This window comes from Acanthisitta chloris, unplaced genomic scaffold, assembly GCF_000695815.1.
Source record: "Acanthisitta chloris isolate BGI_N310 unplaced genomic scaffold, ASM69581v1 scaffold9226, whole genome shotgun sequence".
Classification (NCBI taxonomy): Eukaryota; Metazoa; Chordata; class Aves; order Passeriformes; family Acanthisittidae; genus Acanthisitta; species Acanthisitta chloris.
Genome location: NW_008676641.1, coordinates 163,930 through 177,676, shown reverse-complemented (window position 1 = coordinate 177,676; position 13,747 = coordinate 163,930). Strand labels below are relative to the sequence as shown.

General features: G+C 36.7%; 1 protein-coding gene across 1 annotated transcript in view; it reads right to left on the bottom strand.

Moving 5' to 3' along the window:
• TBC1D5 (TBC1 domain family, member 5) overlaps positions 1-13,747 on the bottom strand; it is a gene marked incomplete at its 3' end in the record, with an annotated part of 132,983 nt that overhangs the window by 54,521 nt on the left and 64,715 nt on the right. Inside the window, exon 11 of the mRNA XM_009076223.1 lies at positions 13,131-13,303. Coding sequence (XP_009074471.1) covers positions 13,131-13,303 — 173 coding nt within the window. The remainder of the gene's footprint in view (positions 1-13,130; positions 13,304-13,747) is intronic.

Genomic DNA, 13,747 nt, shown 5'->3' with positions numbered 1-13,747 from the left:
AGCTTATGTGAAGGCCTGCAGACAGATCATTAAAAAAATCTGTTAGAAGAAAAAAACACTCTAAGTCCGGCCTGAAAAAGATAAAAGATAATTTAGAGCAAAGATTCATAAAAAAATAGGGCAAAGATAATTTAATTAAAAAGTTTGTTACAATGGACAAACTTTTTTGATTTAATTTTGAGTCTCAGAAATAAGTTTTGGTTCATTCAAGAGTACAATCACCTAGGTGCTCTCCTCCTTTCTTCTTACCAATAGAACCTTAGCTGCCCTATGGCACAAATCTGTGTTTCCAGATCCAACACCTGATAATCTGAATATCTGGAATACATGTCTGATGAATCACCTGGCTGCTCTGAAATACTTCTGCAGTGCCATGACTAGCTGTTGAAATGATGATGCTAGCTGTCTGCAAGAGGAGGGAGAAAAGCATGTTTCACCAGTTAGGTATGTTGTAGATAAACAAGGGCCTTTCCACTCTTCCTAATTTCACCATTTTCTTATAGAATTGTATAATTGTTCAGGTTGGAAAAGACCTCAAAGACCATTGAGTCCAACCAATAGCCTAGAACCGCAGAGTACAACACGAAACCATGTCCCCAAGTGTCACATCTATGCCTCTTTTAAATACCTTCAGGGAAGCGACTCCACCACTTCCCCAGGCAGCCTGTTCTAACTCCTGATGACCCTTTCAGAGAAGAAATTTTTCACATCATCAAATGTTCTTTCTGCAGAACATCTGAACAGGGTTAAGGCAGACAGACAATGCCACTAAGACAGGTCAAGGAGGTGAAACTACACCAAGCTGTGAAGCTGCACAGCTCCCTGCAGTAGGTAGTAATAGCTGTGCCAGTATGCAGCACCTCAGCTTTGGGCTGTGCCAAGTACAGAAGGCAGAGCCGCAGCCGGCTGCTCACAGGGGCATCGCTGTCCAGCACCTGCCATGATGGCTCCATTTTATGGCTGCAACCCAAGTGGATCCTGCAGTCTGAAACCTCTTCTTGGAGGTGCATTTTCACATTTGTTCCGATAAAAAATAAAATGAAATAATAAATAGCAATGCTTTTGGTTTGGTAAAACCCCTCCTAGTTTCTATTTTCTCAAACCAGGTGACTTTCAACCCTCTGCCTGGAGTCAACCAAGGGGCTGCAGCTTAAAGGCAGGAGTGAAAAACAACCCAGAAAATGGCTCTCTGTCCCAACTCTTTCTGCTTTATTTCCTGTGGTACATTCCATACACTATTCTAAAAGCATTTACCCTTCAGGCACAGTTTACACCCCTGACCTTACAGCCCACTGGCACTGCCACTTAGGCTGGGTTTGCTGGGGCGCTGGCCCAGCCAGGGCATGCCATGCTGGGGACAGGCTTGAACCATGGGAAGCGATGGGGCAAGCTTTGCCCTGACCCCAGGGTCTCTGGGACGCTGGTTTAAATCCCCCAAAGAGACAGGGCAATTTCATCTCTGTGGGCTCTGTGGTTGCATATTTATCACACACTTTGTGCATTTCCATCTTGAGCAATCCTGATAAGTGATAACCCCATCCTGAATCCGCAAGGCTTTGTGGCTATATCTGCGCTGAAGAACATTTAACATACAGCATAGATCTAACCATTGATGAGCCAGGCAGTGGTGAAGAATAAACTGTGTTACAGTGGGAAAAAACATCTAAGTGAAGATGTAGTTATAGTCGAGATGTAGTGCAAATGTGAAACACTCCAAGTTTCCTGCAGAAGGACTACTTGAAGCAAGATTAAATCACTGTCACGCATGGGGATCCACACAAAGATAGCCAAACAGAAGCACTGAAGTAAATTATTTTATCCGAGAAGGAAAAATTAAAGGAAAGCAATTCTCTGAATGCCAAACTTATTGCAATATGCTAAACAAATACTTTTGCATTTGTATTAAATACATATACATTGATAAGCTCTGAATTAATGGTCAATTTAACACGCATGCTAAATTCTACACAAAACAAGATTCTTAATTCACTTGGGTTAATAAACATAAAATTCTGATAATTACAGATACAATAATGTCATATGAGCACTTTAAACATATGCTGTGGGAATTAAATCCTGGCTATTCCTGCCCACTGAGGACCAGTTTTTAATCTTCGATGCATGATATGTAGTAATGGATTTTACGAGTTGACTTTTTTAAATTTGATGATCAGGTTAATGAAATTTATAATGATATTTTTCACACCAAGTTCAAAATAGTAGTTAACTCCTTGGCAGAGGAATTCAGATTGGACATGTAATGGATGTACCAGCAACTGCTGATGTGAAAGGATTAATCATCATTTTAGACTTTTATTAAATTAGATAAAATGGGATAGGCATGAATCAGAATATATAGCAATTAATCACTAGACTTTATTGAGTCTTTTAAAAAATCTTATTTGCTCCGGAGCTGACAACTAATCTAGGCCATTCCATACCATTCTGACAAACTCTCCAGATAATGACTGTGACTAGAACATTAATAATACCATAATTTAACCAAAAAAATACTTACTTCCTAGGGTAAACCACTGTTTTTAATATTTGTGGATGCTAAAGGAAATACCTCTCATCTTAGTCAACCCAAAACTTTGCAATTCAGCACATTCTTTGCTATTGAAATATTTTGCATTTATACAGTTGCCCTTTTTTTTTTTTTAAAATTTAGGTAGTGGATACACCAGTGCACACAGATGACCAAAGTTTTTGGTATATCCAACTAGCACTTAATGTAAACTGTTATAGCTATTCACACTGGAATTGCTACAAAATAAAAATTACTAAACTTTTGAAGTTTATTTATTGATCACTGAGAACCACCCCAGTTAAATTACCATAAACCTCAACATCACAACAACTACTATCCAGTTAATAGGAATTAAGGGAGATGGAAGATACATAATAAGCATCTGGGGGATATGGAATTTATCCCATGAGTGTAGTAAAGAGCTCATAATTTAAGAGTGCCAAAACCCAAGTGCATCATGAAGGTCTTTCCTCACAAGTGACATTAATTGCATATCCCACAGATGCTTATTACATATTCTATTTATACCTCTGAGAAGAAAAATATTCGTTTAAAGTTTAAAGGTTTAGTACTGCTTAAACACAATGTAACACAGCTGTCTCATGATGTCACAGAGAATATCAAAGGCTGCAGCACAGAGTCAGAATGTAAGAAATAGTTTAGACAGACAATAAATCAGGGGATGTGTTTGGCATGAGAGTTCCAGAGCTCAGAGGTACAGTAAAGCAGGATGTATAACTAAGTACTTTAGTTGGATATGGGATTACACCACTAAAGAGGTTTTTCTGATTACAGTTATTGAAATAAGGAAAAGGAGAATTAAATCTATTTAAATATAAGTAGCATGTCAAACCATTAATACCAATATATGGATTGCTAAGGTCAAAGATGGCATTATCTTTTCTAATGGTGAGTCTATACAAATATAACTGTATCATCATTAATGTTTCTAGATATTAAACATTGGTATGTTGCAAACTTTCTGTAAGAACTATTTATTTTCTTCTGTTGACTGATTACTCTTTTGTGATTTCTCTCATAGATAAGCAAGACAGTGAGGAGAATTCTTTGATTCAAGATGCCCTATATACTTCTAGCTGAATATATGTGCACTAGTGAAAAAAAAGCCGAAATCTGATATTGCTAATTTTGTATGTCATTCTCACAAGTAATTGTTAGGAGAAATGGAATAAACTGCAAGGTCCAAGCTTAGACTCCAACAGCTCACACAGCATTTACTGATGCAAGCTGTAAACAACTGAGGACTCTGTTTAGATGTTGTCTGGAATTTTGATTTAAACAGGGTAATGATATTTAATCACATATAACATATTACACAGTTCTGATGCTACACTGCACATGAGAGGATGTATAGATTTATTCGAAGTATCAAAGTATTTCTACCAACTTCTCCACTTCTGCTAATAAAAACCTGGCAGCATTACTGGTAGGAGTAACTGCAGTCAGGAGCAGAAGAAGTTTCATTATCTTATATTTTACTACATTATATTATACTGTACACTTAAAGGACAGAAAAGATGAAATGTCTTTTCTCTCTCCCCTTTCTCAATACCAAGAGCAAAAGATATTGCTTGTGTGGTATTCAAAGATAATTGTATTGGACATTTTTTAAGTCTTCAAGGACAAAAAAAATGTATAAAAGGTAATCAGAGGAAGTGTGCTAACATGGTCCTAATTTCAAATAAGGTGATAGGAAGTAAAGAAAAGCAGATCATTAAAAGTGACAGATGACAGTGTAAAGGTCTATCAAAAGCAATGCTCTCTCATGGAGTTCCCAAGGTGCTGTTATATTGGGTGATACCACTTTGCTTCCTTAAATTTGGGAAGAATTACTGTCCGGCTGTCAATACACCCCAAGACTAAATAACAAGGTCTAGGTGCATCCTCTGCCTTTTTTCCTTATAAACAGTGCTACCTGGAAATTCAAGGAAGTAATCACTGGCAGTTGATACAAAGCTGCAAATGGTAAGTTAAGAATGTTTACAGAGGAAGAAAATAGAAGAGCAGCACCCTTGGCTGTCTGCAAAAATTCAAGTGTGACTCAATAATTGATTTTGAAATATGTATTGGAAACCAGCTCCTACTCTTCTCTGCTTTTGCTCTTTTTCACCAGACAATTGTATCCTGCAGTGCTGTGAACAGATTTTCACTTCTTGCCAAAATCTGTGGAGCCTTCATGCTAAGTTATGTAACTTAACCCCTTAGGGTCTCATGCTAGTATGTTCAGTATGAGGAGTGATGAAATATATTCCCCAGTTTTACACCATGAGTTGGGTGAAATAAGTCTATTCTTAGAAATGTTTCTCAAACATCATTTCTCTTGCTTCACCTAGACTAAAATATTGTGAATTCATACAATATGCAAAAGATACAAAAAACTGTGCTCCCTAATTAAGAGCACTACAGTTGAGCAACCTATTCCTGTGACCTGTCTTAATGGATTTTATTCTTCGGATATGGATGGCTTGCTTTAATATTTCATAGGATACTTTTAAAAATTTCTGCTCAAAACCACATCAGAACCAGAAATGATACTCAAGCCATACACCTATTTGGAACAAGACTTTTTTTTATTGATGAAGCTTCTACAACTCTAGCAAGATGTTGGAAAGAGGTTCACAAGGTCATGGAGAACCACTATCCAGCTCACTCATCTTAAAAGTCAGGACAGACAGTTGCATTATTTTTAGGGCAGGACCTTTTCCTATTGCACAAACTTCCAACACGTATGTTTCCAACTCAAGAATTTCCAATAAAACAACTGCTAGAGATGATCCAGATCATATAATAGGTATTATATAGGTTGTCTGCACAATTCTCCACCTTTTCTTTCTCCCCCCAAACCCCTCACCTCAATTTGTAACATCTAGTTAGACTGAAGGCGACAGGAAAACATTGTCGATAGGGGTAGAAATGGCTATCCAAGAACTCTGCTGGGTATCTGAAGTGGAAACAAGAGGCAGACTAACTTGACTACCTGGTGAACTATTACTCTGGTGGGGAGAAAAAGCAAAAAGGAAGAATTCTTCCCAGTGCCGACATCATACTGCCTTTCAATTTTTTCGATTAACTGCATTCTACTGGGCAATCGGATGCCTTTAGAGAAAATGCAGACTGGTCATATTCCTACAGAATTACTATTTCACTCATTTTCAACAACATTTTCATTAGGGATGAACTGTGGTTGCAGGTTATAATTTTCTGCTAAAACTAAGGACGAAAATGACACCAAAGAGCTGGATGATTAACGTGCCCTCCTAGGCCAAGGGAAACTCAGACTGAAGACTGTGCTACCCCTGAAGTTGCCATCCCACACCTTAAAGCAGTTTACTAAGTGTTGCTTTATCTCAAATGCAATTCCTTGTCATCTGTTTCCCCACCTATAAAATCCAAAATGGCCTAGCTTGTGCTGACGTGGAATAATGACAATGTATTAAAAACTTAAGATTTTTAAATTAAATTTAACTCCTCTGCGTCAAACAGGTCTACATTATGCATTTAAGTATTTGATCCTCATTTGTTTAAGGATTTCAAACAAAATTATCTTATCTGCATTACCCACTAGATCCCAATTGTGTTTACAGATGACAGTATAACTTCTAAATTTTACAATTTAGGCATTAAATTGTGTTTATTATATCTTTCTGTTGCTCTTGTTGAGGATCATCTTTGGATTCTAGCAGAGGCTCCTATTTGTGGGGCTCTTTTTTATGTGCATCAGGATGACACAAAAGATTCTGAAGTAGTAGTCTTCGGACTACCTTTGGGTATTGACTCTTCTCTTAAGGACTGATGAAAGGATGACCTCTCACTGCTGTGCTGTACACATAATTCTCTTTATTGCCTTCATAGAAAATAAAGGGCTTGGTAGTCACATGTGTTTGTATGCCCATACTAACTTGATTCAGATAGACTTAGCAAATGCTTAAGTCCAAAGTGCTGTATTTTGCCTCCTAACATCACGTCAGCATGGGCAAGTTAGCACAGTTCCATTTTTTAGGCATATGCTGAGACAATTACTTTCTGCAATAGCTACTTGACCTACTTATTGCCTTTTTTTGTACTGATTTCCAACATGAGTTTTCTAGACTAAGTTCCATGTCATTGAAAGAAAAAACCATGATACTCTAAATTAAACAGTACTGGTTAACCTGAACAGTTGATGTGACTTAAGTATAAAGAAAGCAAAGGAGAATACTTGATATATGGCACCTTAAATTCATTACTAGACTAGAACTTCTCCCTACATTGTCCTGCTTTTATAGTCAATGGCTATCTACATAAGTAAAAGGGAAAAAAAGGACAAAGACAGCCTTCCAAACACCTGTATATATTCCTACCAAATTCATCACAACTTTCAGAAAATATTTGTTCTATTCAGCTGGTCTCTAAGCCTACTTATGTTTAATGCCACCAGATTTATTTTTTAAGGGTATGTAACAAAAGTCAAAACGTAAGCTTTCTTGTTTGTTTCCTTCCCAGATAAAGATAATTCCCTGTACTTCATATGGGAAGCACATCACCTGCATCAAGGAGCAACATAATGACAAATCTGCATTCCATCCTCACAGCAATCCAGTACTACTCATTATCATCTCAGCACATAATTATGCAGCAGGAGAGTAAAACTCTGACGAACACTTTTGACACCTCAACCAATCCTTCATTCTGTTTATAGAGTGGGCTTTTACATTATGTATATGTTACAATCTTCAGTTGAAGGTAAGACTATAACACTATTTGCAACAGTTGGGAAAAAGGGTAAAATTTAAAGTTCATCCTACTGTAATTTTGAACCTAATACACAACAAGAAGCAACACAAAATGAAATATGCATTTTTCCAATCAATGAACCAGAAAGCTTTTTTGAGAAACTTTACATTGAGGAACAGCTATCTATCATTTAAGAACACGAAAAGGTGAGTAGCCTAACTTCAAAATAGTTTTTTTTGCAGGATTTGCTTGCTGCCTGAAGGTAAGATACCCTGAACTTCAAGCATTGTCCTCATTTGTCTGCACAGAGAGCAAGAAATTTGATTTAGTATACCATCGGATTACAACTGCTATGTCTACAGTAGTTGAGGCAATCCCTGTGTCCATCAAAATACACTATAGCTTTCTAAAGTAGCTTCAGATGTGTTTTCTTCTGTCACCAAACTTTACAGGTTTTTTCTAACAGCACTTTTTTTTTCACTATGCAAGACAGAATTCACAGTAAAGTCTTCATATGTCTGAATCAGTCCTCAAAGGTTTTATCTAAAAATCCAGTAGACTGTATCTCTTAATTTGTGGGTCCAATAGTGGACAGTAACCTTTCTTAGAAAGGCCTGTTCATCTGACATTAAATCCTTAACAAGCCCTCTACTGACAGACAAGCTGGGATTTATATTCCATTAAAATCTGCTTTATATATAATGCTTCATTTAAATCAAACAGAAAATAATTACTGGAAATCAACAGCAATTCCAGATACTAAATTCAGGATTAATTTGGTCCTGGACATTCAAATGAGAATGATTACTTGGTTCAGAAAGGCTTTATATTTGCTCAATCTTAGCCATTGCTAGATACTCACTTATTTTAATAGCAGGGCCAGATTTTGGTGGTTCCCCTACTATATGCACAATAGCTCAAAGTTGCTTTCGCTGTAATTGCTGTCCAATTGATTGATGACACTGGATTAAAAGCTACAGAGGAACTGTAATGGGTTTGGATCATGCCATATATTATCTCTCTTTTTTTTGGTGAAGTGTGAGAATCCAAAATAAATTCAGGCATCCTGGACGATCTGCAAAGTTCTCCTTTGAAAGACTAATCTTTTTCTGCAGATCATGAAGATTTCTTATTCTGATGACTAGTAGGATTTTTTTTTAGACCAAATGGGTATGATTTATGTTCCTTTACTGCACAGGTAAAAACCTTTAAATTCTCCCTCCAGAGACCAATATGGTTATGGAAAAGAATATTGCCTGGTACCATAATGGCATGGGCAAGAAACTAAAACAGGTGGATGCCCCACAGCAGTGCTCATAGCAAAGCAACTAAGATAGTAATAGTGGAGCAGCACATCTGCTGTTGACTTCACTGTAACATAACCTTTCTAATGCTATCTTCAAATCTACACTTGTGTCTAGTTACCATGCAACATAGTTTGTATCCTTCTCTTTTGTTTGTTTCTTTGCTTCATGAGATAGGCTTCTTCCTGAAGTATAATGGAGGCATCAGCCTAAAGGGCTGAAACTGCATCTCAAACTGCAGTAAGCAGTATGTCTATCTGATTGATCATCACAAAGCAGAGTGGCAGCGGGAGGCAAAGTCATCGGCGCTGAATGTTCTAAGAAGGCCGTTTTTGTACTGAGATTAAGCTACCATGAAATATTTACGTTCACTTCTGCATGTGCTTTATTGTCTGTTGGATATGTGCTTAGAAAGAGTTTGCTTTACCAATAAAATACTGCCATCAGTGTTACAATGCAGAAGCTAGTGAGTTTATGCCAACGGTTAATTTTTGTTCTTAAATAAAGCTTTTTATGCTTATGCCTTGTCATTATCTTTCTGTGCATTATTTCTATGCAACTGTATCATATATGGTTACATTATCTGGCTGTACTTAGTTCATGCAGTCCTATGAGAAATTCATTTGATGCAATATAATTCACCCTCAGTACATAAAATAAAGTAGTAATAATGATATTATGTGGGACTTTTCCAATTGATTCATCTTTTTGGTGAAGTGTAAAAGAAGTCCTCTACTACAAATTACTATAAATGGAAGAAAATATCCTAAAAAAACAGGTGTATGAAGACTTCCCTCAACTCCTGTCCTTTCTCAAGCTGAGAACACAACCTGCTTAATTTGTCACTGCAAACACTGGCCACTGCAGAAAATGCAGAATGGTTTTGTAATAATTATTTTGTACTTTAACAAGAATTAGATGAAGGGGTCAAATAAATTAACATCAGAGTACCATTTAATCTAGGACATTAATCATTGTTAAGTCATCTAGTTTTACAATTAAACGGAATATTCAACCTGTCAACTCTCAGAGTATCCACTCTTTTTTGTCCAATCTTAGTATTTTTGGGGGGTTTTATTTAGAGAAAAGACATCAGGAAGCATGTCACTGAACTGTTACTGCAACCAATTCCATTTTATTTTCAAACCATTCTCGTACTTGATTCACAAAGTACTAAATTAGATATGCCTAGATAATTATTATAGTTTGGTTAGACTGTACACTATTTGCAGCGCTACCAGGAATGTGAAACAATGTTATTCTGCAAAACATTATCTTGGGTTCTAATAACAAGCTAGAGACATGGCAAAGAAAGAAGACTGAAGAATGATAAGGCACAAAGCCCTTATCTCTGTATCGCTGGTTCCATTTTGGCTGGTATTAATAGCAGCTGAATAATTATCACAGGAATAAGCAGCAGCTGACAGCGAGTGAATGAAAGTGTGGTCTCACAAAATTTCCAGCTACAGAAATTCCTATGCTAAGGCTGCTACTCCCTATGACACCAACTTGAGCACAGAAGTATGGTATAGCCAGGAGCCCAGTATACCTCGGGTTCTCTTTCTGATCAGCAATGAAATGAGATATCCAGGTAATGTGAAGTCTGTTCACTGATGCCCTCTGGAAGAAAAGGTAATCTATTGCCTTGAGCTAAAATTTTGTAACACATAAAACTATCTAAAAAAAAGATTTCTCCTCAACTGGCAGAACCTCCCGGTATGCAGCCTGGCACACCTGGTTAAGGCTAATGACTAACTGAAGAAGAAAAACTAAAGATCTATCACATTGATATGATAAACGCTGAGTATTCTTTTCCACGAAACCTGCACACAACCTTTGCACTACTGGGCAGCAACCAAAATTAATGAGTTGTACCACATGTACTGAAATACCTGTTACAGTTGGTCTTGTAAGCAGGTAAGCATAATTTCAGGAAGCATGTAACCACATTTTATTTCCAAGGACAATTTCTGGACATGGAAATGTACAAACAGCTAGGGTGCCTGACCTCCCAGCAGAACAAGTCTCCCTAGTGTTTGAAAAATAAAAAGAACTATTTATAATAATCAAAGGATGAAAACAACTCCATGAAAATACAAAGAATTGTTTCTACCTTGCCCCAGAAGGTTATAGAAGGATGTAAAGTATAAAATACTGTATTTTAAAATAAGAAAACTGTATAACTTGTTCAGGTTAGGGGACATTGCCACTAAATACAAGCCTTTCACACCGATCCTTTTCTTCAGGAACATCATAATATCTTTTGAAAGAAGATCCCAGTTTTCCTTCTACCATTTGTACATTTTTTGAGTGATATCAAGGCTGACAGGTGAATATTTATTGTTGGCAAATCCAACAAACTTCAGCAAAACAATATACTTCAACAAAAAGATCACATGAATTCTGCACTTGGGCTGGGTTTAGCAATTATTAATAACCTATCTTGTTTAAGAAATGCTGTTTCTAGTTCAAGAAATGTTAAATGCAGGAAAAGATTCAGCATCTGAGACTGTCAGCTGGTTCACTACTGGAAAATACTACTCTGAAGAGTTCAGACATCATTAAAGGTGAGAATAATACAAAACAGTCATGTTCCTTTCCCTTTCTTTTTCTCCTGTCCTCTATATTAAATCAGAAATCAGAGAAGGATATGACCTCATAGGCAACCTACTTTCCTCTTCTGCCAGTGCAGACTCTGTCTCTATGATACTACCCATTTCTGAGAGCTTTTCAAAGCCTGTCTTTAAAATATTCTGATGGTTTTTCCTTTGTTAATTTTGATATATTACTTTACAGTCTAACAGCTCCCTGTTAGTAAGGTTTTCCTGATAGTCAGCCTGAAGCTCTCTCATAATTCATTCTCTTAACTGTAAATTTCTTTATTCAGATTTAGTTCTATTTATGCCACACTAGACTGCATCATTCTTCTGTTATTATAATGTTATGTTTTGAGCTAAAGTATAATTTTTTCTTTCAATTACTTCTCTTACTGAAAGGCAAAATCTTAAACTGAAGTGAATACCTACAGTACAAATTATTTTCCCCCCAAAATATCTGTTTGCAAATTTCTGAGATTTAGGTTATTTTATTTACTGTGTGTTTTCATAAGCCTTCATAAAAAGGAAACACTGTCTTTTTGTTTTCCTTGATATTTATACTGCCTACTTATTCATTACTACCCCTGAAGTTTATTAGGGATGCCTACTTTCTCTTCCAGACTAGTGAAGATGTTAAGAGAATACACAACACTACACTTTGCAAAAAATACTGCAATAGGGCAATCTGTCCTCTTTGTACTTTCAATACATTGAGTTTACTTGGCTTATTTTTCCTCATCCTGTAACTCATACCTATAAAATGTGTTTAAATAAGTTTTGTGGAATTACATTTGTCTTCCTAACATAAGTTATTAATAAGCCTGAGACCACTACTTAGTCTTAGTCCAGCTCTTTTCTTGAGAGTATACTATGTTGCAGCATTTTTCTGTTTTACAATAACATCTAATTAGACTTCAATGTTAAGTATTGCAGTTATGCCCTGACATTTACAGTCACCTTTTCCTTTCTTTCTACATTTTCTATTGAGTTGTTAAATGCAATCCACAATTGCATTTGGAAATTCAAACTTATAAATGATTTTATATTTTTTATGTAAGGCAAAGCCAATCTTACTTTAAACCATTGCAAAAAATAATTTTAAAAAAAATCATCATTTTTCTGTCACTGCAACTGCACATATGGCTTGCCAACTCTTTAAGGAATGATCAAAATGAATCAAATGTCTAGAAAGCCAGATGACAAAGGCAAAATTCTTCTTCAAAACCACACTCAATCCACAGTTACTCATGATTCATCCAAGCTGCACACTCTACATTGGCCTCGACTGACTACATCAGCCATAACTGCTTTGGATGCAATGCTGCACAAACACATGAATAAGGCCATATCCAAAGTCACATCTGGCCCAATAAGCCCCCCTGGAATTGGGGTATACAACACACAACCAGCTGAGCGGACACGAACCACCTTCATGGAAAGAGGACTACCTGGGCTGACGTTGTATACAGACAATTTATTATATCCATGCCTTAGCTTTTAACATGCCCCACCCTGTATGACCAGTATCCAAAATCCCATTATCACAATAGAGAAAAGTTCATATTGAACTGGTGATAAAATTAAGTGAATAAACCACTCAGTGATAATAATTTTCCCCTTTCCCCTTCTTTGGGTCCTATTATCCCATTTGTTCTTACAGGAAAACCACAGGTAGACTATGTACTTGATTCAGTATGTAAGTACAGACTGCAATGGGAGCCTCCATCGGGGTCTCCAATATGCAGCTGAATGGACCTTATCTGCACTGGGAATACCACTGTCACAAATATAACAGTGGGGTGTCATTTACAATTTACTGTAATGCTGCAAATCAAATAAGTTTTAAGAGATAAATACTTATTTTTAGTTCCATTCCTCTAATGCAAAATTTAAGGGAAAAAATCCTAATATAATGAAACAAAAAAGAGAAACAATTAAATTAAACAATGCTTTGCAAACACTTACAATCCATAAATCTGTGGAGCAATTTCCAGTCGGTTCAGATGCATGTACAGCTCAATATCATGTTTCTTCAGCAGATGATCCTGAATTTGATTTACCTTTGCTACAATAGCAATAGATGGGCCTAAGTCCTGTGGCCTTGCAAATGGCATAGGGGTAATCATCACATCTTTGTCCTGCAGACACAGAAAACGGAGGAAAAAAACATCGCATGAAGCCTTATTTTCTAAAAGGGATTGTGTACAGGAGATTTGATTTGTTGTAATCATTGGCTCTCAAATAAACATAGCAATAGCTCATTTATTTTACATCAAAAGAGGAATCTCAAGTATCCACTTCTGTGAAGGTATTGTGGGATTCCCCTTCCCAGGAGTGCCAAGGAGTGCCCCTCATTCTGCACATCAATTTTTACGTGCATGCTTTACTTTTCATGCTCTGATGAAGTGTTGACAGCTTTATTTTAGCTTTAATATCAGCAGTCTGAGTCAGTCCAGAGCAAAGCAGATGAATGGTAACTCAGTAGAGAATATATGCCCTCAGAGGACAATAAATTGCATAACAAATAGGAAATAACTTATTTTCAAACAATCCTTTTTTAACAGGCTTCCCTTGCTCAGAAA